At 56.4% G+C, this 25,675-nt stretch overlaps 7 protein-coding genes and 1 non-coding gene across 8 annotated transcripts; 4 read left to right on the top strand and 4 right to left on the bottom strand.

The window, feature by feature from the left end:
* Nucleotides 1-1,053: 1,053 nt before the first annotated feature.
* Nucleotides 1,054-3,791, top strand: N657DRAFT_660441 (uncharacterized protein). The gene is made up of 2 exons (XM_062795047.1): nucleotides 1,054-1,638; nucleotides 1,713-3,791. Exons 1-2 carry the CDS (start codon nucleotides 1,309-1,311, stop codon nucleotides 3,591-3,593), a joined length of 2,211 nt encoding a protein of 736 aa, XP_062652672.1. The 5' UTR covers nucleotides 1,054-1,308; the 3' UTR covers nucleotides 3,594-3,791.
* A 985-nt stretch (nucleotides 3,792-4,776) lies between these two features.
* N657DRAFT_652458 (uracil-DNA glycosylase) lies at nucleotides 4,777-6,017 on the top strand (the record flags this gene model as incomplete). The annotated part of the gene is made up of 2 exons (XM_062794298.1): nucleotides 4,777-5,159; nucleotides 5,225-6,017. 2 exons carry the CDS (start codon nucleotides 4,777-4,779, stop codon nucleotides 6,015-6,017), a joined length of 1,176 nt encoding a protein of 391 aa, XP_062652671.1.
* Nucleotides 6,018-9,071: 3,054 nt separating this feature from the next.
* Nucleotides 9,072-13,046, top strand: N657DRAFT_45289 (uncharacterized protein). Its single transcript, XM_062787456.1, has 6 exons — nucleotides 9,072-9,396; nucleotides 9,499-9,653; nucleotides 9,724-9,817; nucleotides 9,876-10,104; nucleotides 10,173-12,610; nucleotides 12,667-13,046. Exons 1-6 carry the CDS (start codon nucleotides 9,210-9,212, stop codon nucleotides 12,786-12,788), a joined length of 3,225 nt encoding a protein of 1,074 aa, XP_062652670.1. The 5' UTR covers nucleotides 9,072-9,209; the 3' UTR covers nucleotides 12,789-13,046.
* Nucleotides 13,047-13,864: 818 nt separating this feature from the next.
* N657DRAFT_561914 (mitochondrial carrier) lies at nucleotides 13,865-15,352 on the bottom strand (the record flags this gene model as incomplete). Its single annotated transcript, XM_062788093.1, has 2 exons — nucleotides 13,865-15,114; nucleotides 15,178-15,352. The coding sequence occupies 2 exons, from the start codon at nucleotides 15,350-15,352 to the stop codon at nucleotides 13,865-13,867; spliced, it is 1,425 nt and encodes a 474-aa protein (XP_062652669.1).
* An 820-nt stretch (nucleotides 15,353-16,172) lies between these two features.
* Nucleotides 16,173-16,929, top strand: N657DRAFT_45259 (uncharacterized protein). Its single transcript, XM_062787453.1, has one exon. The coding sequence runs from the start codon at nucleotides 16,463-16,465 to the stop codon at nucleotides 16,880-16,882; it is 420 nt and encodes a 139-aa protein (XP_062652668.1). The 5' UTR covers nucleotides 16,173-16,462; the 3' UTR covers nucleotides 16,883-16,929.
* Nucleotides 16,231-16,327, bottom strand: N657DRAFT_t7. The gene has a single exon. It is a non-coding gene; the product is annotated as a tRNA-Ile (tRNA).
* A 47-nt stretch (nucleotides 16,930-16,976) lies between the features above and the next one.
* On the bottom strand, nucleotides 16,977-20,637 carry N657DRAFT_564271 (uncharacterized protein; the record flags this gene model as incomplete). The annotated part of the gene is made up of 3 exons (XM_062788267.1): nucleotides 16,977-18,547; nucleotides 18,608-20,387; nucleotides 20,503-20,637. 3 exons carry the CDS (start codon nucleotides 20,635-20,637, stop codon nucleotides 16,977-16,979), a joined length of 3,486 nt encoding a protein of 1,161 aa, XP_062652667.1.
* A 2,472-nt stretch (nucleotides 20,638-23,109) lies between these two features.
* On the bottom strand, nucleotides 23,110-25,657 carry N657DRAFT_660436 (phospholipase A2; the record flags this gene model as incomplete). The annotated part of the gene is made up of 2 exons (XM_062795046.1): nucleotides 23,701-25,657; nucleotides 23,110-23,157 (listed from the first exon to the last, which is right to left on the bottom strand). Exons 1-2 carry the CDS (start codon nucleotides 25,465-25,467, stop codon nucleotides 23,110-23,112), a joined length of 1,815 nt encoding a protein of 604 aa, XP_062652666.1. The 5' UTR covers nucleotides 25,468-25,657.
* Nucleotides 25,658-25,675: the final 18 nt, after the last annotated feature.

The following is a 25,675-nucleotide window of genomic DNA, read 5'->3' as shown; positions in this document are numbered from 1 at the left end:
GTCTTCTCCTCCTACGTACCTCAGCGGCCAGGCGGTCATTGATAGAGAACGAGGTCTGCTTCACGGGCTTCCAACGCTTCCTTAGGAACCAGAGAATTACCACTCAACGGTGAACGGGATGAAGTGCAGCTCGTGACTGGCAGTTTGGGTATTATTTCGTGGACAAAACGTGGAGAATCTCGGTTACGACCGAGATGTCATTAACTCTAAGCCCCCCCCCCCCCTCCCCCCCCCAAGAGTAAACCGTCCCGAGGGTTTCGTAGCCGACTTCTTTACGTAGCTCTCTTCGACCGGCGAAGAGGATGAGCCGGTCAGGATTGCGCTTCATCTATCCACCACTTATGGTGTTTCTTGTAGTTCCAGTTCTTCTATGTCGTGGCCTGCTTTCTGGTTAGGGCTGCTTGTAGCGGGCTGCGATGGAGAACGGAGTTCCTTGCATTCAATTCACAGACGGAACGTCCACTGCATCAACAGACTGACAGTCAATCGAGAGCTTCTTGTACATCAGTCCGTCTCATACTGACCCGCTGACTACTCGCACAGAAAGGCAGTCCCGTTTTCTTAGTATCCATTGTCTCTGGAACGACCGGCCTCCTTTTTCCACCTGAGACCACTGCTGCTCTATCATCATGGCCGTGGCCAGTTACAACGGCAACTCACATTGCAGACAACAGCTTGTAGCGTGCCCGCATATTTAAGTATCGAGATGATTCTGTTAGAATGGAACGTGAAGCTCAGCACTCAGGGCTTGGCCCTGATATGAAGGGCATTTTGAGGTTAATGATGTTGATTCGATATGCTAGCCAAACAGGAGACCAAAGAGAACCGTGACTACCTTACCTCAGTGTGGTTCTAAGTATCAGGGCATATCCGGTACATTTCAAAACCCTCAAAGCCCAGCTGTGTAGTGCATTGTAGGCTGCCAGGGGTCTTAGCAAACCATTGCCCCACCGGCTGTTAGGCGCGACCCGCAAGCCGGGGTTGCAGGGTACCTTGTGATGGGGTGGCCTCTTAGGTTCTCAGCTTCCGGCCACTTCGGCTCAGCATTTTTCGGCCAAATGCAGAACCCCTATCCTCAACTCGGCACCATTCATTACCAATTCCACCTACTCGGGTCCTGATGCTTAGAGAAACAGCTGCATTGATCGCTCTTTTTAGACTGACGCTCAAGGATTGACACGCGGCCCTGTTGATGAATACCCTCGATATCTTCCCTTAGGTAATCCAGACACCCGTCGGACCTGTTTCAACTACCACCGTTTCAACGGCAAGCACAACCCTGGGGAATGGCTACACCGAGCCTTCGCCATGGCTCGGCCGCATAGCAGCAGGAGCGACTTCAACTATCCTCCCCGGTACTACCCGGACAACTCCACATCGCTGTTTGACGACCTCCGCGCACTGCTCGCCCAGGCTATCCGCGCCCTAGTCCGCTTCTGGCGCGATCGCGGACGCCGCATGGCCCTCGCCGCCATGCTCTCGTTGGCGCACCGCCTGCGCCAGAATTTGACCTACAATCGGCTGCTGAGCTTCCCGCACCTTCTCGTGGCAGCATGGGTGGTGGTGCTGCTCTGGGGGGAGAGGTGGACGTTCCACTCCAAGGTGGAGAGCTGCCACTGGAGTAACTGGGAGAAATGGGTAAGCCAGGCAGCACCAGTGCGGGAGCTGTGCGACGTGACGAGGTGCTGACATGTTGCTTGCTTGCCGTACAGCGTGCCGGCGCAGAACCCCACCGAGTAGCGCTCGTCGCCGACCCCCAGCTGATCGACCCTCACTCATACCCCGGCCGGCCGTGGCCCTTGAGTTCGCTGACGATGCTGGTCACCGACAACTACCTTCGCCGGTCTTACAATCAGCTGCAATGGCAGCTCGACCCCGACAGCATCTTCTTTCTGGGCGACCTCTTCGACGGGGGCAGGGAGTGGAAGACGGCCCACGGCAAGTTTGAGGATCCAGAATGGGGTCCGCACCCCAAGCATGAGCAAAAGTATTTGAAGAAGTGGCACAAGACCTACGGCGAGTTCTACTGGCTGCAGGAGTACGCCCGGTTCGGGAACATTTTCCTGAACCCCTGGGTAAGGGCGGGAGCGGGGCGGGATGTCGAGAGAAACAGGCGGAAATTGGTTGCCAGTTTGCCTGGGAATCACGACTTGGGTTTTGGCGACCAGATCAAAGTGTCTGTGAGGGATCGGTTTGAAACTTATTTTGGCGAGGGCAACAGGGTGGACGTGGTCGGCAACCACACGTTTGTGTCCGTCGACACTGTGTCGATGAGCGCCGCTTCCTCGGCGCAGGCTGGGCGGCACGATCTGAGACCCATCTATGAGCCGGTCCATCGCTTTCTCAACGGCCTCAACGGGACCAAGCAGAAGGCGATCGACAGGGAGTTGCGGTACCTCCGGGGAGAAACCCAGGAGGGCCAACTCGTGCACAAAATTCAAGACGCGGAGATGGCCAAGTCTGAGGATAAACCACACGGGGGAAGCAACGCGCCGGAACTGCCAACCATCCTACTCACCCACGTGCCTCTCTACCGACCACCCGGCACACCCTGCGGGCCGCTGCGCGAGAGGTGGCCCCCAACGAAGCCCCCAAAGGGCCGGACCGAGCCCGTGTTCCCGGACGACCGCAACGCCATATCCGTATCGCGAGGCTACCAATACCAAAACGTGCTCAGTGAGAAGGACTCAGAAGAGCTCATTAAAAAAGTTGGCAACGTTGTCCACGCTTTCTCGGGCGACGACCACGATTACTGCGCCGTCGTCCACTCCCCGGCCCAAGGCAACGTGCCCGAGATCACCGTCAAGAGCATCAGCATGGCAATGGGCGTCTCCAAGCCGGGTTTCCTGCTTGTGAGCCTGTACAACCCCATCGACCCAGCCACTGGCCAGCCTCTTAGTCCCGGTCAACCGACCCTGCAAACCCACCTGTGCCTCCTGCCGAACCAGCTGTCCACCTACCTCCACTACGTCAGTTTCGCGCTGCTCAGCATCGTGCTCCTCACCATCCGCGCGCTCCTCGTCCCGTTCCTGGGCTTGACACCCTTCGCCCTCGACCCCCTTGACACCCCACCACGACCACCATCATCATCGTCCGGCCATGGCCGGAGGAGTATATTACCCGTCTTTAAAGCCAAGGCTGAAGACTACGACGAGCATGCCCTACCGCGCGGGTTCTCGGCGTCGCATTTTCTTAACGGCCCTGGCGGCAGCGCCACGCGCGATCGCTCCGGCAGCCTGGGGAAGTCGTCGCCGAATGGCCAGGCCGGCCCCAGGGGTGCGGGGAATAGCGGAGCGCATAGGTCGGGACATGGCAGGAGGAAAAGCTATGGGAAGGGGTCCGGCGGGAAGTGGGGGTGGGCTGGGGCGGGGAGGCCGAGGGCCGCGCCGAGGATCGAGATTCCTAGTGAAGGGGAAGAGGAAGACTATGGGGGTTATGGTAATAAGGCGGGCAAGTGGAAGGCGAGGGCGAGAGGCGCTGGGGGAAGGCCAGTGTCGGCTTTTGGAGTTGTTATTACGGAGTTGTGGACGAGCGTGTGGAGGGTTGCGTGGATGGTGGTGGGGTTCTTTGGGTGGTTGGCGTGGAAGGGGTAAGTTATGTACCCAGGCTGTCCATATGCCATAGAATAAGTCCGGTAGGGATTGTATAGTACCTGGGATGATGTGTGTTGATGAGTTGGCGTGTTTGTATATTCAGGAGTAATGCATCGTATAAGGGGTAGGTAGCATTTTGGGAGTAGCATACCGTGGGATAAGCTGTTCCAAAGTCTTTTGGATTTTGGTTGGTCTCCGATCTTAAATTGTCTGTAAATTGTCCACTCGATCGCTTCATCATCTTTCTTGAGTGTCTTCTTATGACAATTGAGTTGTTTGGTCGCAAGGAGCGCATGGAGCGCATGAGCAACTCCTGCCCCCCCCCCGCGAGTCTTCGGCCCACCATTTCTTGAAAGGCATCGTAATGACACGCACTCTGGGAAGGCTACCCGTCTCCGCGTAAGTGGTTGCAGGCTCAGCAGGCCAATGACGTCGCGTAGGGCTGGGTTTGGCGCGCCTGGGGCTGAAAGACCCACCAATCGCGTGCTCCACCTACCTTTGAAAGCTTGACAGTTCCTGCCGATTGTTGGACTTTGGGAACAAATCAGGCATTGAAAGCGCTCACAGAGTCGGAAATTGAAATTGATATTCGTAGAGGGATTCTGTTTCTTGATACATATCATTGGAGCTTTGAGCGAGGGAATCAAGTCACTGGCAGTGCTCCATGTTCCCCCCTGCCGCCCCCTGCATAACCTCTTAATGAGTGACGCCAAAATCCGCGTCCGGAAACGCGTTTTTAGCTGGACGGAGTCTGAAATTGGTCGCCCAGCCAGCCAGCCATCCAGGCTTCCATGGCTGCAGCTTGCAAGGTGCAAGGTCTGAGCTGCATCTCCAGCTGCCCGCCTTTCTGTTGCCGGTTTTTGGCACTCGATATCTCCGCTTTCGTCTGAACTGCATCGAGGAAATCCAGTTTCAGACCTCTTCAACTTTCAACTTCCAACTCGGTTGCCAATTCCTGCGGAGCTTGCATTTCTCGTTGCCGACCAAACAAGAATTGTTACAGGGCTTTTCAGCCCGTTTGTCTCACAAAATTCCCAACTTCAACAAGGCTTCAGCCTCCGCCTTTTCACTATCTCTCTTCTCCACCCGCCATCATCGTCTCAGTAGTCGGTTTGCTCGACTAGCTCTTTCATCAACGACTCCACTCTATTTCAGCTTCATTCCCCGGCCTCTAGCCTACAGCATGTCTACCCTTAAGCGCAAGTCCGCCGCCGAAGCCGGTGCCGAGCCGAAGAAGGCGAAGCAGGGCAACATCATGTCCTTCTTTGGCACACCCAAGCCGTCAGCCACCAGCGGAAGCGCAAGTGGAAGCAACAGCGCTGCGGCTGTGGCTCCGGCATCCGAGCCCGCAGCACCCAAATTTGACAAGGCGAAATGGGTGGCTTCGCTCACCCCGGAGCAGCGGAGCCTGCTCCAGCTCGAGATCGACACACTCCACGAGAGCTGGCTGGCCCTGCTCAAGGACGAGCTCGTCACCAAGGAGTTTTTGGAGCTGAAAAGGTTTCTCGACCGCGAGACGGCCGCCGGGAAGAAGTGGTTCCCTCCCAAAGAGGACGTCTACAGCTGGTACGAGCCTAACCCGCTCCTCTTTTGCCCTTCCCAAACACGAATCACACTAACCCAACCCCCAGGTCCCGGCACACCCCCTTCCCCACCGTCAAAGTTGTCATCCTGGGCCAAGACCCTTACCACAACCACAACCAAGCCCACGGCCTGGCCTTCTCGGTGCGGCCTCCGACCCCGGCCCCGCCCTCGCTCAAGAACATGTACATCGCCCTCAAGAACGACTACCCGTCCTTCACCCCTCCGCCGAACCGCGGCGGCCTGCTCACCCCCTGGGCCGACCGCGGCGTGCTGATGCTAAACACGAGCCTGACGGTGCGCGCGCACGAGGCCAACTCGCACTCGAATCGTGGCTGGGAGCGCTTCACCCAAAAGGTCATTGACCTCGTCGCTGCGCGCCGGACGCGCGGCGTCGTGTTCATGGCGTGGGGCACGCCCGCGGGTAAGAGGGTGCTGAAGGTCGACGGGAAGCGGCACCTGGTGCTCAAGAGTGTTCACCCTTCGCCGCTTTCCGCCGCGAGAGGATTCTTCACGTGCGGGCATTTTCGGATGGCGAATGAGTGGCTTATGGAGAGGTATGGGGTGGAGGGGAAGGTGGATTGGGCGCTGACCGAGGGCGCGAGTGTCTTTGAAGAGGAAACTAAAAAGGAAGGGGTTGATGGGGCCAAGAAGAAAGGAGAGGAAGAGGAGGAGGTGGAGGGTGAGGCGGTGGAGGGGAGTGTGGTTCGGAAGGTTGAGGCGGTCGTCAAGGCTTCGGTCCTGGGGGCCAATGCGGGCGCGAAGGAGACGGTCGTGGAGAAAAAGGGCGCGATTGGGAAGGCGGAAGACGATGAGAATGCGGCGCCCGAGGTCCAAGCATAATCTGGAGCTGGATTTGTTTGTTATCGCTGTGTCGAAAACGGTCAGCTTTGCTCACTGGCTTGTTCAATCCAGTCGACGAGAGGGTATGAGGTCGCCTGCGTCTGGGGCATACATGTCATGCGTCAGTGAGTGTTGGGGTCACCGCTGTCTGCCTTTGGGTTATTGTATGTTATATTGTCCAACCATGCCAGTCAGCTACATGCCTCAGGATCAGTCATTTCGAATGTTGGTTACTACAGTTGGGAAATAGGGATGAGGCGCCGGTTTTGTACGTTCTCTGAGGCTACCCCTGGGGGATAGGTTGTCAAACGTTAAGTACGGAGCACGACACTTCAACCACAATGTTGGTAGACATGATGATGATGAAACAGTACGAGCCGACGCGGAAGAGTGGTGACTCTGCGTCGTCAGATGAATGAAATCCGAGAACACATACTTTCCTTCCTTCATTAACAGCAATTCCAAACCTCTCCGTCGATGGCGCGGTGATTTCACACCCTCTGCTGCTCCTTTTTGTAAAGTATGCCACCGTGACATCACCTCTGCAGCCTTGATTTCAGCCCACTAGCAGCACCGCCGGAGCTCTTGGATGGTGAGATCATAGTCCGAATGTCATCCCACTAGTACCAGGTGCTGTCCAAGGAGTCAGAGCAGCATGTGGTTGAGAGCTGGTTGCAGCTTTCCATCCTCTTTCTTCTCCTTCGTGGTCGTTCTTGCTCTTGCTATTCAGAAGGCAGGTATTTCCACTGCTCATAGTTAGGTGACGTCCGGGTTGAACTGCTGTTGATGAGGCAAAGAAGGTGTGTTCAGCACTCCTGAATATGGAAAAGCACGAAACCCTATAAACCCCAACCCCCCCCCTCTTTCGTTTTCCTTCGCCAAACTTTCCCACCTTTCGAAAATTCAATCCGGCTCGTTCAAGTCTTGCCCGTTATTTCTAATCGGATGTCCTTAATCCTATACTTCGTAGTTCACTTCGTCATATCCCAGGCAAATCCGTGGAAGGATGCTTTTGGTCACATTGGTGCGACAAAGCGCTGATTCATGTTCAGGTCCTTTGGCCTGTTGTCTTAAGTTTCTGAGTCCTCGGCTCGAGTTTGGGAACAAAGTTGTGTCTCCCGATTCATGTGCTGTCCCATCATACCCTATCTGTAAGCAGAGCAGTATTGACTTTTGACATGGAGGGCCTTGGCCATCATACAGCCCATGCTTGCTTGTGATAAAAGTTGCATAGTTGTGCCGTCCGTTGACATGGAACAGTGTAGACTTGTCGAATAGAGCGAACAGCATTTAGCAAATGCTCTTGTGAACCAAAGTAAACAAAGTAAAATGTGAAAGAGAGGAGAGAAAACAGAAGAGATACGCAGATGGAAGACAAGGAGTGTTGTCTTGTGGCAGGATTCCAAGATAGGAAAGCCGCCCACCCGAATACAAAGCCTGATTGGAGGAGCCGTCAGATGGACAGTGAAGCTGGGTAACACAGGATAACAAGTTCTATGTATGTATGCGCTGGCTGTGGCTGGTTGAAATATGTCCGACATCGCATCGGAAATATATAGACTGGCAGCAGCCTGATCATCCACTCCAATGTCTCAGTGCGATGCGTTCAAGTCCGGTTGGCTGCCCGGATTGACTTCCCCCAAACGCTGGGCACTGGCTCGTTGACGCGCCAGTGCCAACTCAGACCCTGCTCAGATGTCCTCCGTTGCGGTTGGTCAATCAACGATGATTTAGTTGCCTTGGTCTTTGTTGGCTGTTGTCGACGTGGGGTGATGAGTTGGCACTGACCAGATCATGCAAGAAAGCTGCAGGAGCCCACTACCCACGGCAATTGGCACGATGAGAGAAGAGCTAGCCATATATGTGCACCCTGCGGGTCAGATTCTCGCCAAACTACACCACAATTCTGGGATACTCGGAAGTGACGTTGGCGAAATCTGATCCTGCAGGCTTGTGTTGCTCCAGTGCAACGTCCAACCAAGTGCCGTGCCCACTCAATCAGGAACAGAAGTGGTCGGGTCTCGAATTTCTATGTCGAAGGAGAAGATATTGAAATCTAAATTGGCGGAAAACACCCATGGTTTGGTGGTTAACTATCTACTGCTGAGCGATGCGAATTAACGTGAAGACTGCGAGAGTAGAGATCGATCTTGTGGAGTTCTTGAAGGGTGAAACGAGGGCTCGCTGGTAGACCCTGATATCCGACCCCGCCACTGCTTCTGCACCCGCCCTCCCGCTCCGTGACCCCACAAGAGTCAGACAAAAACGGATTTAGCGTAGTGCTGAAACTCAAGAAAAAATTGTGCCAGAAAGATACGGCATATCAACCGCCAGTGATGCAATGAAGTGTTCAGTTATCAATCACTGCAGATGTAAGGCATTATCGTCCAGCTGGCACCGGGAAGCAGCAAGCAGTCTATAAGACCAGTATTGTCCCTGACAGCGGTTCTTCTTCATTTCAAATGATAAAGAGCTGGGACATAGCAGACCGGCCTGAGGCCCGGTCTTGTGTTCGCCCAATGTGCTGTTCCTGTTCCTGGATGGGCTGCAGCAATTCGCTAGCAGTTCCAAGGTTGGTGTTCCGAAAGAGCCTAATCCCAATCCAGCTTGGTACCCAAGACTGCAGGTATCTTTTTGCGGCTAGTGCCAGCCAAACGGGACTTGACCTGAGCAATGACCTGGTCGAGAGCAATTTCCTGGCGCGACCTGGCTGAGAACGCGAGCCCCTGAAGACTTTCTCGACGCCATTGCTTTCTCTTCGCCTTTGCTCGCATCCTTTGGGTCTGTATTCTCACGTCGTCGGTCTTCAGCGTACCCTTTGTTTTGTACCCTATCCATTCGATACTCTTTGGCCAGTTTCCAGTGCCACCTTGTCAGGCCATCGTTCTGGCGACTAAGGTACCTTGGAGCATCCATCTTCTTAGTTCCAGGTCACCCGGTCAATGCTACCTTACGACGTGCACAACAGGAGACTTAATTGCAAATCTACAAACTTTTGAGCAGCAATCTCGCGCGAACAAAACTCTTTATTTCCCTTTGTCGGAAGTCAGTACATGGCTTCAAACCAGATCTCTTCCATCTCGGCAATCTGAACCCCAGCGCTTGATTCTTCTCCCGGGATACCTCTTGGGCTATTTTCCACGACTTACACGTTCCACTCTTGTCTTCTGAGACAGGCGCCCGAAACCCAAGATGCCCGGCCTTTTCTCGCGCCTGAAGGGCAACGGCAAGCTCAAGTCCAAGAAAGGCGCTCTCGATCAGCTCGCAAATCAGCAACCGCAGAAACCTCGGTGGGATGATGCCTGGACTCGCAAAACCATCGAGCCCGACGAGGTGCAAGAGTTGATTCGCTTTTGTACAGAAGAGCTCAAGGCCCGAGGTATGACATTGACCTTGGGCGCCTGCTGCGCCTGTCTTACGCTAAGGCGCTCCCCTGACGCGCCCTGTGCCACAGCAGCAGCAAGCTAACGGCAACCTGCAGCCCTCGATCTCCCCTTCCTCCTCCTTCCCTTCCGACCGACTTCAGATCCCAGCGCAGTCCGCACCTTTGTACGACACTTTTTCGACGGCAAAGATGGCGGCCAGGTTCTTCGTGGAGAGGCCCTGGCTCAAGAGCTACGGATGACGGAGCCAATGGTACGGTCGCGTAGTAATCACACGCGTCGCATGCGCATGCCCACATTTGCAGTGCTAACGACGGTAACAGGTTATTTCAGGAGTGGTCAAATGGTGCTGGAGCCGACTACAGGGCGGCGTCGTTGGCTGGGACTCGTACGAGCTCTTCAAGGTCGGAGAGCAAGGTATGCCCCGAACACTCGCGTACGTAACGCATCACGGTTGAGCTGACGCGCGGTGCAGACTCGCACATGGCCAGGGACTCGTTCAAGACTTTTATTCCTCTCAGCGTAGACAACGAAGCGCGCTCAAAGATCATTTTCGACTTCTTCGACCTTCTCTCCGCAATCGCCGCCCATAGCAAGATGAACGGATTTGGTGGGCGCAAGCTCTCGCGCATGGCTGCTTGGTGGGCGTTCGAGCACAATGATAACGGCAATGGGTTCGAGGGCGGATACAAATCATGGCTCACGTGAGTGTTGCCGCGACATGCAAGTTTCGCATCTTGCTCTGTATGTCTCGCTAACCGGCGCTTGGCAGCGCGGCCGACGCCACGAGCCATCTGTTCTTCGCATATCTCCGATCTCTCGCGCCCGAGCCGACGACACGCGGCGCCATCTCGCTACTACCCATGTCGCTGCAGAAGCTCCTCCAGGAGACCGAATACCCGCCCCAGAGACCAGCGCTCTTGCAGACGTCGACCTATAGGGTGGCCATGATTGTCGACACTGTGTCGTCCACTCCGTTCGCCCTGTTGCGGAGGGCCAACCATTTCCAGTACCGCGACGAAGACAGGGCGCTCAAGGAATGGTCCGAGTACGAAGATCCCATCCAGGCCTTGACAGAGGAGTGCCGCAGAGTTCTTAGGGCGATATCCGCGGCAAACCAGTCACAGGCCGTGTCGAGTTCGAAGCATTCCACGAGCCTTCGTGATGCATCGTGGTCTCGGTTCGAAGATATCGGCTTCACGAGCGCGCTCGAGGAGGACGACCTAGACGAGGATTCATTGCTTGCCTTGAGGCGACGGCAGCAGCAGCAGCAGGGTCTGAGGACCACGCCCGCATCAGGTAACGGCGATCTGGGGCGACCAACCACCCCATCGTGGGCGGATTTCCTCTCCTCCGGCTTTCACGTGGACGAGCGGGGGACATCGAACGTGTTGTTGCCCCCTGACAAGGTGCTCCCACCGATTGATACGGGAGTTGTCCGGCAGAGGAGCTCTCAGTCTCACAAACCGAGGCTGGAGACGGACCATCAGCTTGAGCCAGGCGAGCTGGCCAGCATTGTTCGCTTTGACCTAGATGACGCCTTCTGGTGGGTGTGGATGAGCAGTTTGGCGCCGGAAGAGACCCCGGAGCGGAAGGCGGCCTTTGGGCGCTGCGCTGTGATCGAGACAATCATCCGGACTGGCCGTTGGCTTGTCATGGAGGAGATCGTCAAGGGGGCAGCGCCTGATCCGGAGGACGGCGCGTACATCGCCGAGAAGAAGGGCTTTTTCAGCTGGACCCGCCGCGGCAGGATCAATAGAAGAAAATCCACGGGGAAGCACGCCCTGGACAAGGGTGACGGAAATCTGAAAGGGAGCTCCACCATTGGCTTCAGCAAGACGAGCATTGGTCCTGATCAGCAAGCGAAGATCCAGGCTGCCGCGCTGCAGCTCCAGAGGCAGGCTCAGCAGAAGACACAGCAACAGGCACAGGAACGAAGGGGTAGGAAGGACACTGACTGGCTGAACGACAAGACCAACAGTGTTCTTACCCTCCAGTCGAGCATCCTCAACGAGGCATCTCCGGCGGTCAAATGGGCCAGCAAGTACGACAAGGAGGCCATACGTGATGCTTATCTTGCCGATGCAAACGCCGGCCGTGGTCCCGCAGGCGCGAACTTGCTTACCAATGGGCACGCCACGGCGTCAGCAAGCGAGCAGGAACAACGCCCGGAACTCCCCCCCAAGCTACCGGCATCACCCCCGCGCCCGGCCCCTGTCGCGACGGTGAGCTCGTCCTCGGCTCCGCGACGTAACGAGGCGGCGGCACCGGCCCCGCGAACACCGACTCAAGAAGATAAAAAAGTGGAATTGCTCAAAGAGTCTCAGGCAGTCGAGCGGGCGCAGAGTCCATTGCCTCTGCCGAAAGACCCGGGGAGCGTGGAGTTGGCTCGAGAGCAGATGGTTTCCCCCGAGCCGGACATGAGCCCCGAGCGGCAGAAACAAAAGAAGCTTCACAAAGACATGGCAAAGCCCAGTGGTGGCAACGGCTTGATGAAGCTGTTCGGCCGTAACAAGAACCGGAACTCGAAACTGCCCGACAACGCCGCGGAGCAGCTAAAGTCGTTCACTGCCGCTGCTGAGCAGTCTGCCCCTGCCCCTGCCCCTGCACCTGCACCTGCTGCGCCCGCCCCTCCCGCACCGCCGCAGAAGTCTGCGCAACGCGAGGTCCGGGCTGCCCCGCCAAAGGAGCAGTCTGCCGTTCAGCAAAAGCCCCAGGCCATTCCGGCTCGCGTTCCAGTCCCGGCCCCCTCTTCCGCCTCGCCCCCTCCTGTCCGCTCCCCGGTCCCGGAGCCCGAGCCAGTTGCTGAGCCCGCCCCAGTTCCCGAGTCGCCCGTGCCCCAGGAGGTCTCGCCCGTGAGCACGAGGGATGCAGCCCAGGCCAAGGACGAGTTCTCCCGATTCGACCAGGGCCCGCTGCTCGACCAGCCCGCATTCGTCCCGGAGGATGACGGTGATGACATTGACGACGCAGTGCCGCCTCCTATCGCCAGACATCCTTCCCCTCGCATCCCGTCGCCGTCCGTGCCGCAGCAGCGCGACGAAGACGACGCCGCACCCCCGCCGGCACCAGTGGCTCGCGCCGTGGACCCGCAAGACCGGTGGGCGCAGATCCGCAAGAACGCTGCCGAGCGGGCTGCCCAGCGCCAGGCTGCGCAACCCGCTAGGGCATCGGGCAGCCTGATCGGGGACGATAACAGCAGCGAAGAGAGTAAGTAGAGTCTAAGACTATGGCCAAGCGCGAAATTAACATGTGTGTTGTTTCAGCGATCGAGTCACGCGTCGCCCGCATCAAGGCCCGAGTCGCCGAGCTGACTGCCGGCGCCGAGGGAATGGGAGGACCCGGTGGCGTGCGCGGTCCGCCGCCCCCGATCCGTCGCTTACCGTAGCGGCGCGGTTGAAGCAAGCTATCAAAGCCCTTCCGTGCTGGCGCTGGAGCTGGCCCGTGGGATGAATGGGAAAGAACCGAGAGGCTGAAGTAGTACGGAAACCGAAGGCTAATCGCTTTTATTTTGCATGCCTGTTCAAAAAAGGCATTCATTTCATTTCTCTCTGTTTTCCCCGCTATTCGTTGGCCACATTGGGTTGGGCCGCCCCTTTTCCTTTACTTGCTCTCGCGCTCACACTCACGATGGATACAAGGCTCCCAGTCGACCTTCGACACCGGCACTCGTAATATACCATTCTTCCAGTTCTTCCTGGCTTCGACCTGTCGGCAAGGAGCTGGACTAATTCTTCGCCATGGTTGCGCAAACTTTGCGCCGTCTGTTATAGTTGTATTTTTGGCTTGGGCTTATTCCCCGATGATACCACCCACTACAGAGAGTTTGCGGGCTAGCCGAGCAAGTTACAATGGAATCTCTCTCCTTCTTCTGGACCATCAGTTAGAGCTGTCTTTTGGATCATGAACCGCGACATCATGGTGTGGATTTATACAACGCTACAGCAGCAGTCATTTTCGTGCTACTCGACCGTACATCAAACCATACATGGATATCGCCTTAATCTTTTGATACAACTTCGCCTCACCATCTCCGGGTATATCATACCAAGCATGCTGCTCTCATCTTACAAACTCCACTTATTCCACGCCGCCATAACGCACGTGTAACGTATCTACTATACAAGTAGTTGCAGGCCTGCCCATCCTTCATCTATATACTGACTGCTCATTCCCTTCTAAAAGCCGCAATTCCACTACCTGCGGTCCCCCGTGTTTATTTCCGCCACGACATTTGAGTCGAGATGTCCCTCCGCAAGCAAACCTTTCCTACATGCCACCCTAACTCCTTGCCGGCTGTGTGAAATGCCGAAGAAACCGAGCGTAAAGCAAGCAAACTCCAAGAGCCACGGGGAACGGGGTTAGAGAAAGAAATGCCAAACATGCTGCCGGGAACGTCCAAAATGCCTGGAGTAATAGACATGTTAACCAGATGTCATGCAAGAGTGAGGTAAACGCAGGAAATCAAGGCTCGTCACGCTTGAGCTTCCCCTCAGCAAGCAGCGCACGCTCGTTCACACCCCTAAACACCCGCTTCCCAACCTCGTAGCTGCTGATCATGATGGCGCACGCCGGCGCAACCCGCAGTGTGCGCGGAATCCACCCCCTGAACAGGCCCGGCACGCCTTCGGTGCGGAAAATATGCCACAGCAGCCGGGCCATGTTGCGCTCCTCGGGCGCCGCGTTAGCAGCGGCAGCTTGGTCCACATTCCTCGCCGTCGTTCCCGTCATTGTTGACGACGATAACGAATGGGAATTTGAATCGCGAAAAACCTGCGTCCGCGTCTTGCCAACATCAAACGGCATGGTGGCGACGCTGGCGAAACCGCCTGACGCGGCGCCGGCGATGAAGCTGTCGGTGAAGGTATCGGCATGGTTTTCGTTCTCTCGACCGCGACTCCGGCTGCGCAAGGACGTCCGCCGCCGCCGCCGCGGCGCCGCAGCTGCGTCGCTCTCTCCGTCCAGATCCAGCAACTCGGAGCTCCTGCCCCTGGCTTGGCGCTTCTCCCGCGCGTTGCCCAGCCTCCCGCGGATCGTCTCGTACCCCCACCAGTACATGCCCGAGAAGGGCACGTCGCGCCACAGGGTGAGCGTTAGCCCGCGCCAAAGCGCGCGGTAGCCATGCAGCGAGACCATGTCTTTGATGCCGGCGAAGGTGTCGGCGAGAGGCCTGCCGCCCCCTTGGGCAGCCTGCAAGCGCGTGCGGAACAGCTCGATGGGCGAGACGGCGGTGGCGGCTAGGATGCGGGCCACGGAGCCTGCGACCAGCGGGGCGTACTCGTCGCGCACGGTGCGGGCGATGGGGCTGGCGCGGTTGAAGCGCAACCACTCGTAGCCGGTGAAGTAGATTATGTTGGCCGGAATGGCCATGACGAGGGTCGGCGAGAGACCCCGCCAGAGCGTGGTTACGCCCTCGTTGCGGGCAATCTTGCGGAGGCCGTCAAAGGTTGAGGTGAATGTGCGTTGCTGGGTCTGCTCGACGGCGCAGGTTATTGGGTTGTTGTTGAGGGGACGGGGGCCGACGACGCAGACTTCGGAGGTGTTGTTGGTGAAGAATACTTCGCGGCAGCAGGCTGTGACGCCGAGGTTGGAGGGGCGGAAGGTGGTACCGCCGGGAATGGTGGTGGGCATGGCGAGTTTAGTATAGTCGATCGGCGGCGGCTGGGAGATGCCTTGTGACTGCCAGCGGACGCGAACGACGTCGAGGGGTGTCGCTGGTGGGAGTTAGCTTGGGCGCACTCTGCTGGGTGCTCGTATGCGGACGGATAGAACACTACCTAATAGAGCTGTAAACAAGCTCCCTGAGGTCGCCGAAAGCATCTTTTGCACGGCCGTGATCTCGAATGGGTCGCTCGGAGGGTCGCCCGGGGCGCCCAGCTCGACATGGTCGGCTGCCCTGTCATGGTTCTGACCGGCGCCCTGTGTCCCTACGCTGTGTGCAACCGAAGCCATCCCGGATCTGTATTCTAGGCGACTCTTGTCATGATCCGGCGGTGCAACGAACGGCAGCGCTGGGTGTTGCGGGGGCGTGAGAGAGCTAATGGCCCTCAGGCGCAGTCCAGTTCACACACACGTGTGGAGCCGGAAGCGTTCGTCGCCGGTTGTGTGGCCGAAATGTCTCCCTGTTCCAAGTCAAAACAAGAGTTGTCCTTGGTGTATCTACTGGTGGTGAGCAGGCGAAAAGTTGCAGCTCCGAAGTCCGCGGAACCGGAGGTGAAGTTTGCCTCAATTGGTAGGCGAGCAATAGCAGGCGAGACCTCGGCGTCATCGAAAAAGAAGATTCTCGACCACCCCAGGCCGTGGGTACAGAGACAATGCGACAGGGCATGGGCCGCTTAAAGCCGACTGCGACGCTTATATCATCGGAGGCTTCACATAATCTTATCTCTCATGAAACGCGAAGATCAGTTCAAGAAGCTCACAAAGCTCCTTTGTGAATGATCATGGAGATCAGGCTATCGCTTTTAGAATATCGACATTCAAGAATACCGGCCATGATCAATTACTTACCTGAACTAGCACCACATACATTCCTGCGAAACTCGATCCTCCCCAAAATCCCGGCTTCTTCAATCCACTCTTCCAGCACTCTACACAGTACTCCGTAGGCGACGTCAGCCGCATTGGTGCTCCGTACAGAGTACTGTGCCCAAAACTATCTCGAAGCGGCAGCCATCTGGCATTGTTGGTCATCATTCAATGAACCACGAGCTGAACTTACCTATCATATCACCCACCCTCACTTAATTAGCCTCATGCCTAAACCAAACAAAGAAAAAAGGTCAAAAAATCAACTCGGGAGTTAACTAGCCTCAAAAATTGATCAGATATGCCCAGTAACAGGATTGAACTGTTGACCTTCGCATGACTTCCTATAACATTAATGTTATATTAGTACGACGCTCTAACCAGCTGAGCTAACCGGGCTCTATTACTTTTAGTAGACAAACCTGCTTAATTTCTATTTTGAGCGGTATGAAATGTTCTTGGACTTGCTCTTGAGTGAAAAGATCCAGGAGTCGATCTTGAGGGTTCGCCATTCATTACAGAGCACCATTGCATATGCATGCCTATTTGTTGGGCAAGGTGGAGAGATACTCAGCGAACCTAGAAAGAATACGTCATGATGGATTCTGCACATTGTATTCAATTGCAATATTGTTGCTGCTATCTATTTGTATGCTCATTCACCGTTGCTGGAATGCAGAGAAGGATCTCACTTCCAACCCTTTGTCGTACCAATCACTTGTTGTACATACATACAAGCAAATACACTATCAGATACTTCGCGAGAGAAAAAGGAAAACAGGCCACGCTTCTGTCTCTCATGTTCTGCACCATATTATGCTGCAACAGAGGAAAGATATTAAGAGTACGCATGACCATGCTGTGCAGATGTTATGCTCGAGCAACAAGAAAAGCCACTTGGAAACAAAGGTTCAAGGGATGAGACCGAGAAAGACAGTAAGACGAGTTGCATGAAACAAAGAGCAAGGAGGGCGACGAGCCACAAAAGGTAAACCAGCAATTGAGATTGACCGAAGCGCGAAAGAAAAAATAAATAAACTCCTTGTTATCAATGCAACTTCTCCTTCAAGTACACCACGGCTGCATACCCCGCACAGCAATTCCTGCTCATATTGTGCTGGCACCACGGGCACTTGACCATGGTGGTGATGGCGCCCGATATCCCTAGCAGCTTGTCCTCGATGACGGCGTCCGGTTTGGCCATGCATTCGTAGATCTTGGACGGCATGTCGTGGTAAAACTTGCAGCTACAGCACTCGACAAGCATCTTGGCAATCGGCGCCATCCGTGTTTCGGCCAATGTCGTCGGTGGCCGCGCCGGCGAGCCCGTCTGTAACTGCATGTGCTTGGGGAGCGCCGAGAGGATTTGGGGTCTATGCTCTGATGTCGAAGTCTTGGGCTGCTTCAGGATCGACACGGGCGGCGTTCCTGGCGACCTAGCCGACGGAGTAGACGTTCTTGATGTTGCTGTTGATGCTAGAGACGGAGATGGAGCAGAGTTCGCCCGAGGTTGCGCTGCGGATTGCGGAGGCACTGGGTGAAGCGGGCTCGGTAGGGAAACCGGAGACGGAGGCCCAGTTGGAGTTGGTATCTCCCTCAAAATTCCATGGTGCTTGAATGTCTCGGGAAAATTTGCGAAAAAAGGGTTGTTGGAGACCTGGAACTCTGAGCTGGGAGCATCTGGAGACATCGACCCAACTGAACTGGGCCCGGATATCGAACCTGGCATCTGTTCACGCTGCGAAACATTTTGAGCAGCAATCCCGATTGTCTCTTCCTCTTCCTGTTCTCTGACGCCCAACATATTGTCGTGTCTTGCTGTCTTTGTCGACTTCTCGCGGTGCCGCTCCTTGTGCCCTTCCGACACTCTCAAACCCGATTCCTTCTCTTCCCCCTGCTGAAATGGTCTCGCATAGCTTGTCGAGGCCCTGAACATCGACGATTCTTTGATACTGGGCGTCTCCCCAAGATCCACCGATACGTCCAGCGTGGTGTGCTCTGTTACCACACCGCCATGCCGCTCATCTCCGGAAGAAGAGGAGACAGTTGGTGAACCCACTGGTGTAGCTTGATTCCGTTCCCGAGACCGCGGAGGAATCGATAATGCGGGTTCAGCATCTCCAGAGCGGCTGCTGCTTCTGGATACTGGCTTCAGGGCTTTCGGCTGTCCAGACCCCGCCGGGGGTAACGATGGGCTGTTTGAAGACAGCTGCTCCGTATCCACGTTGTCAAAGTGGGAGACCGTGGTCATGAAAGACTGGGCATCGCAGTCCATGTCGATGGGCAAGGCTGTCCTACTCCACCGGTCTTCGGCGCCCGCCTGGATGCTCTCACGTGCTACCGAGTCGCCAACACGAGGGGTGCTTGACTTGCTGGAATCCAGAGACTGGCGAAGCGTCTGCTCATCGTCCTGCAGCCCATCAGGCTGGGCGTTCACCTTGGTGAGGTCGCTCGTGGCCAATGGAATGTCCTTTGCTGATTGCGGCCGCGATGTGTCTGGAGTGGTCGTGGGAGACGGAAGCGGTGACCCATCTTCGAAGGCGGACGATGAGGAAGAGCCTTCAGATGCCCTGTAAGGTTCTTGCGCGTCGATCTCTTGTGGTTTGATGGATGCGAGAACTGAGGTTGTTGGGCGGGGATGCTGGCGGCTGTTAACAAAACCGACCCCAAGTGGCGGACAAGCTGAATGCAAGAGGACGCATACCAATTCAGGGTCACGAGCAGCCTCGGCTGCCCGAGATGCCTTGTTCTCTGTATGAACCGATGTTCGAGAATGCAAACGAGCTCGAAGTGCAAGAAATGGCGGCATTGAAATGGTTGGCGTGGAGGTATCTGTGGGTATCTGCGAGCCCTTGGACATAGCCAGAGCGGCTTTTGCGGCATCCTTCAGGCTCCGGGCCATTTTGCTCCGGCTGCCGGGTGCCGAACCGGTAAGGGATGGGCCACTTGAACTAAGAGAGCTCTGCGACGTGGTAGGGCGTTGAAGGGCAGCCTCGGCTTCATGCAGTTCGCTATCGCTGCCCATGATGGCCGCTTCAGAGGTTGATGGATCTTCACCGTCTACCTTTCTGGGCAACGTGGGCATGCTTGCCACCGACGCCGAGGCATCAACACCGCAATCAGAGTAGGCAATAGCCTTGAAAGTCAAATAATTGGCCTGACTGGCACTTTCCCTGCCAGATGACGGCGTCTTCATCCCCACGAGCTTCATCGCCACAGACCTGGCGTCCTGCGTTAGAGAGGACCGCCTTGTGGGTTGAGTCTGTCCAGAACTGGATTTTGACGGGGGGTAGTATTGGCCGACGTTCCCAACCAACTGCTCATCCGCGAGCCCTGCCATAGCCCATTCTGCAGCCTGTGCCCTCTGGTGAACCACGTATCCATTGCCTCGGGGTCTGTCTGCGGTAGGACCGGCAGACAATGATTCCTGTGAGTGGTTGGCGCTTGTTGTTCCTTGGAGCATGCCGTTGCTGCGGTTACCAGCAGAAGGAGAAATATGTCGCAGCCTAGGAGTTCTCGAAGCCGAGGGTGGAAACGCCGCATCCCGTGGAGACCGATTTCCATGCCTAGGCGGGAGTGTTGAAGACGCATGGTGATTTAAAGGTTCTGGCCCGTCTGGCGTGGCCCTGCGAAGGTCGTGGGTTGAAGCTAAGTCGCTGTCGCACAGCAAATGATGAGGTATCGCAGAAGGAGAAGGTTTGCCACCAGCGGGACCCCCAGCGCGCCGAGAATTGTCGCTAGAACCGGAGAGGACCTGGGTCACTGCAGGTCGATGCAATCGGCTATTTTGGATATCATCAGCCGAGACAGTTCGCCCGACCTCTTCCGGCCGCTGAATGGGTTGCGTGTGCTGTAGTAGATGGCGGCTGACCAGTAACGAGTCTGACATGGAGCGATCTGCAGCCATCAAGCCGACAAGGCGAGAATTGCGGGTAGCTGTTGCTGGGGCTGGCGGGGCCTTGCTTAACCGTGCAGTGTTCCTTTTCTTTGCGGCTCTGACGTCTTTTTCAGCCTGCTCTTTCTCCCTCCTCCGCTGCTCAGCCTCCTTCTTCTTTTCCTTTTTTCTCTGCCCGTAGCCCTCCCAGCTGGGCGACTGGCAGATGGATGACTGCTCTGACATGCCGTCCTCCTCGTCGTGGTCGTCGTCTGTCGCGAGGAACTTGACCTGCTTCTGAAACGGCTCGCTATTCGTGGGAGTCGCGATATCGGTATCTTCTTCAATCGCACGCTCATCCTCCCGTTCGCTTGGTCGACCCCGCCTTTCGCTGTCGACGGCTTGGGGTACACTGATGGAGAGCGGAGGCGGGCAAGTGGTGCGTCTGGTAGCGTTGACCATGAGGAAATGCTCTTGTGGAAAACCAGAGTCTGGGCGCTCAGGCCGAGGGGGAGTGGCGCCTTTGAGTTGTGCTGCGTGTTGGGATGAAGGGAGAAGAGATTGGGCTGCTCGCAATCGCTCCACCTGAGGGAGACGACACAGTGTTAGGGACATAGCTCGGTGTAAGACATGATATGTGGCAATCAAGACATGGACCAAGCCGACAAGCAAGCGGTGAGGCCGAAGGGGACGCACGTACCTTGTACTTCTTTTCCAACTCTAGCATTCCCTGGAAGCTGCTGGACTTGAGCAAGGCCTCCGTCCTCTGTTCCATCTCAACCATGGCGGCCTTGGGAATGCCCGGGACGCCGGACAGGGAGGACAGGATGTCCATCAAAAGCCGATATGAGAGGCCGCGACGGGAAGCAGCGCATAAATGAAGGCAGACGCCTTCATCAGATGAGAACCTCCAGAAAGCAAACCACCTACCGTAGTCAGACTGCAAGGCCTGGGCAGGGTACGGATCTAAGTATGTACAAGTACGCTGTGGGTCAGGGAACAAGACGGGACTGAGCCATCGCCAGCGCTCCGTACGTCCGTCCCTCGGGTGCGTCCGAGCAGACAGGGAGAAGGTGTGTAGGTATATGCTTGTATACGAGTAGCTCTTGTTGCCCGGTCAAGCACCATGATTTCCCACATCTGACGAAGTACTCTGTAGCTCCGTAAAAACCTGATATTCGGGCGCGCGTAGCCGCAGCTGCTGGGTGAATGGCAACCGAACCGTGTCTGAAGCTACGGGTAAAATGCCTTGTCTCCATCCCAGTCTTCATCCGGTGGCGAGCTCACTTGCAGGTCGCATTCCTGATGACTGTTATTACATACATTGGACCATCTCGCCGATGGTGGGATCCGCGGGATGTGCTTCGTCCGGATTGATGAAGAAGGAAAAGAATAGCTCGCTGGCTGTGGAACTTGGGCCTCGTTTGGCTCCGAGCGGCAGCGCAACGCTCCCCATCACCCCCATGGCAGTCGGTCCGCCGGAGGTGCAGTACGCAGGAAGGAAAATAGAAAGATGAAAACAAGACAACAGGGGGACACAGCAGATGCGACTTGCATCTCCATCGCAGCAATCAGAAAGGGAGGCTGATGGTAGAGCGCCAGGAACCGCGATGCAGGTGGCAACAACACGAAGGCTTGGCGGGCTGTAGCCATTCACCGCTTCACATCCGGGTACCGAGAACCATTCTCGGAACGCTGAACGCGGCGCCTTGCAGTTGTGTGTTAGGTGAGCCGCGGCCGCGCTTCTATTTTGTTCGGCTCTTGTATCACAAGCCCAGGTGTCGAGGAGACATTGCTAGGTAATGCGATGGTGACACAAGTCAAACAGGAACATGAAGTCGCAGGCTGCGGGAAAAAAGAACGAGATGAATTGTACTCGGACTGCCTAAGGTAAAGCCCTGCCGGTTGGTTATGTGAAAAGCACAGAGGCTCGGAGCTGCCTGGCTCAGCCTGTTTGCCTTGGAAGGTTGGAAGCCACGACTTCCATTGTCGTTGTCAAACGGACGAGTGAGTCTTCGCTTTTCCAAACGGGCCCCACCGCAAGAGTCAACGTCCAATCACAGCAACTTCGGGAGTTCAGGTCCACGTTGGAAGACCCACACAAGCTCTCTTCGCACCACAATTAGCTCAGCTGGGTGCCGAGACAGAAGCACTCCACTGTTAACTCCCGAGCCTGAATCTATGCCTACTCTACACCACGCCCCTCATTGTCTTGGTTGTTTACCCTCCCGGTGTTATGTTCCGTTTGAATCGACCTGAGCCGCTCCAGGAGATGCTTCATTGATCGGTTGACCGTGGGCCAACGGCAACGGCCTCGAGAACAATTACTCCGGCCACCCCACCTCCTAAGGTATCCTTCCCCGGACAACATGATGGCTTGCGCGAGGCAGCCCGTTTCGACGGTGCATGCAAGTCATTGCGATGGATGCAGTGGTACTAGGAAATCTTGGAGAGAGACACTGCCAAGCCTTAACATCATTCCCGTGTAGTGGCCCTTCGGAAGTTCCATACCAGGACCAGGTCGATGGCCACATGTCGGCGCAGCAGCAGCACAATGGCCGAAACATCTGCAGCAACTGACAAGGAAATTCGATTCGGTCTTCCATCGGGCTGTTTCGTTCCTAACAGGTTCTCGGGGAAATTTTGACAAATTAGCTGGGCGCGCGCAGGTAGATAGAAAGGTCTGTGACACCCTCGCCCACAAAACGACTGGTGAATCGCAGCCAGAGATGGCACCATCCAGTGCGAGCACAGCAGCCCTCGATCGATATCCGGCCCGTAGCCGCCACTCGCGATGCTCCAGCTTTCCGTCCGGAATACGACCTCATCCTTGGCGATCTTCGTATGCGATCCTGAGAAGAAAAAACAACGCCCCCGACATTCAAGATGTGTACGCTACCGGAAAGCCTTGTTTGGGCTGCGGCGCCACGAGTTGCTTGTCTGTTCTTGTCTCTTCGGACCGCGTCTGGGCAAATGCTCGGCTGGCCTGGATAAGAGCTTGATTGAGGTTCCTTGGTTGCCAAGGCAGAGTGTTGTCACCCGCCGATGGAACTCTGTGGTGCAGCTGGGGTGCCCTGCGGAGGGGTGGTGATTCGGATCTCTTCGCCGCGTGCCAAAGCCGTCCTGTCCGTGTCCGTTTGACTTTCCCGGTCGAGGAACAACAGCGAAATTATCCAGCACATTTTCCCTAAAGGCGGAAACTAACTTCCCACTGCAGCCAGCATCCGAGGCTGCGGAATAATGGCGTCGGCCCTCTTGACGAAATACTCATATATTGAAGGTTACGCGTCCTGCCTTTCGAATGTCCTCATTCTCCTGCCGTCCCAACTCTCCACCCGCTCCAGCTTTCCTCCTTCTGTTGTCTGCCGGCTGAGCATGAGGGGACGGGCTCAATCACCATTGGTTCTTCCGACATGCATCAACCCCATGGGGAATACCTGCATTGCTATTCTTGACCGAGTTGGGCCACTTAATATGGGCGACTCAACCGGCAGTCGGCAAGCGGACATTAGGGTGAAGCTCCAACTTCTGCCGGTCTGATGACTTCCCCCCACTAAACCGACTGCTTCACTATGCTTCCAACACTACCAGGTAAGTTGATGGACAGAGGACGCAGACTTATCACCCCAAATCCTGCTCACAGGGCACGTGCGGTACTGGCTTGTGTTGTACAGTAATCCCAGGACAGCATATTGCCCCCCCCCCCCCGAGTATGCTCAAGCAGCAGAGTCCGATTTCGCCCAACTATGCCGGGCTTGCAGCGCGCTTGCCGTTCTCCCACTTCGGTGGATAGTAGCGTTGACTCGTCTGACCGGGATCGCCGGCCAAGTCAGGAACCCGTCACACGATGGTGCCCTCCGGAATAGCTCGAGGTGGACAACCGGGACTATCGCCTCACATATCGTTCTACGGCATCCTTGTCCGGCGATTGATGGCACCATATCTCGTCTCTGACATCGTGGCTCACCAATCCGTTGGACCACCTGCCCCAACCGAGCACACCTCGAAGGCGCATCGAGAATTCGTTTGGGATCTTTAACCGGGCGGCAACCCATTTGTCGTCAGGCCGGTAATCCGACTCAACCTTGGCTACTGGATTGGCGCGGCTCAACAGCTGCTCGTCAGCCCACGCTCTGGCAAACCGGGTTTGCGCCCGGGGCAGCGTGAGCTTGAGGAACTCAAGTGCCGAGTGCACCGTGAGCGAAATGGCGCGCTCAGGGTTCACGATGGTCTTCATGAGCAGCGACATCCAATTTGGATAAAGGATTGCAAAGTCGGTCTGCGACAGGTGTGTCGACCCCCGAATCGTCATCATCCACGACAGCGTGCCGGCCGCCCGGGCCTCGTCGCACACCTTTTTGACGCAGTCATAGTTCTCGGCCCAATGCATAAAAGCCTCGCTGCCGACGGACAATACCGGCTTGTGGACCGAGCGCTGCTCGGTGCATTCCGGGGTGGCGGGGCCCCAAGGGTCAAGCAGGACGCCCTGTGTAATCCAGGGGAGCTTACCAGACCTCAGCGCCTGGACTGCGGTTGCTCCGCCGAAGGAATGGCCCATAATGGTGATATTCTCCAGGTCAAGACGGCCGACCCAGTTCTCCCACTCAATGTCTTCTAGGCCCATCGAGCTGGAGCCAACGTTGCCTGGTTTCCGAAGGTTATCCCGGCGCACCTCGCTCCCCTTCCCGCTGTTTATCAGGTCCAGGGCGCGGAACGCCTCTTCAATCTCGGCTAACCTCATATCAATTTGAGCTCCTCGCAGTTCCTTGTCAACTCCGTTGGGGTTACGGGGCGACGTATCCTGCGCGTTGTCCTTGGGAAACAGGTAATCGATCTTGTAGTACGGTTTGGCCTCTGCGTCCTTTTGCCGGCGCTGAGGTGTCTTTTCTTCGTTCTTGGGGGGGGTTGCCGTCTTGTCGACATCATCGCTCTCAAGATCCTGTGATTTGCCCGCCTTGTTGACGAACGTCCTGGCGCCACTGCCGTCGCGGTGCTCCATGGCCACCACGACCAGCCCGTAGCTCGCGAGCTCCCCGCAGATGGAGCTGTATAGCGTCCGCGAGCCACCCAGGCCGTGGCTGAAGATGACTACGGGGAACCGTGGCTTGTCGTTAACGTCCTCGTCTTCGTCTTCCTGTTCTACGAGCGTCTCCGCATCCGAGACCTGATGCGTCCCACTTCCGCTCCCGCTCCCGCTCCCGCTCCCGCGCCCAGTGTCATGGCCCGCCTCGTCCGGCCACCGCTGGGAGATGCGTGCGTTGCGGTATGCCGGCAGCTTGGTAAACATGGTTGTCGCCGCCATGTAGGCCGTCACCGGCCAGTGGGGAATGTTGAGGAACTTGGCGTAGCCCCTGCATGTCGAGGGTCGCGGGCGGGGGAGCCATGGCGGCCTGGTCCTTCCTGCTGTCCCTGTCTTGGCCTCGAGATCGGCGGGGTAATACACGGCAAACAGGACCGTGTCGAGCTTCAGGGCGAACTCGTTGTTGCGTTTGATGTGCGGGGCAAAGGGTCGCGGGTCGGCGGCGGGCAGCTCAATTTCGAGGAAGCCTACTTGGTAGGGGCCGGTATATGCTGGCAGGGAGTGCAGAATGTGCTCTCGAAGGGTCTTGCGCGGCTCAGGGGCAGCTGATGGTCGGCAAGGGGAGGGTCGGGGAAATGAGGTCATTGTTGCTGGTCGTTATGGAGGATGTAGGTGTCGGAATCTGAGATTGTGTTGCTAGGTGCCGTAGGTTGTAAGACGTGAGCATTGAAAGCTTGTGTGGTGTTGCTTGATTCTGTAGGGTAGGTATATTAGGTGTGTGTTACAACTGGCATGTAGGAAGTCGGAATGAGCATTCCTGCTGCTGAATGCTGTGTTGCAATCGACATGATAA

This window comes from Parathielavia appendiculata (genome assembly GCF_033297405.1).
Source record: "Parathielavia appendiculata strain CBS 731.68 unplaced genomic scaffold N657scaffold_1, whole genome shotgun sequence".
Lineage (NCBI taxonomy): Eukaryota > Fungi > Ascomycota > Sordariomycetes > Sordariales > Chaetomiaceae > Parathielavia > Parathielavia appendiculata.
The sequence above is the reverse complement of the archived record's forward strand: the minus strand, read 5'-3'. Positions and strand labels throughout refer to the sequence as shown.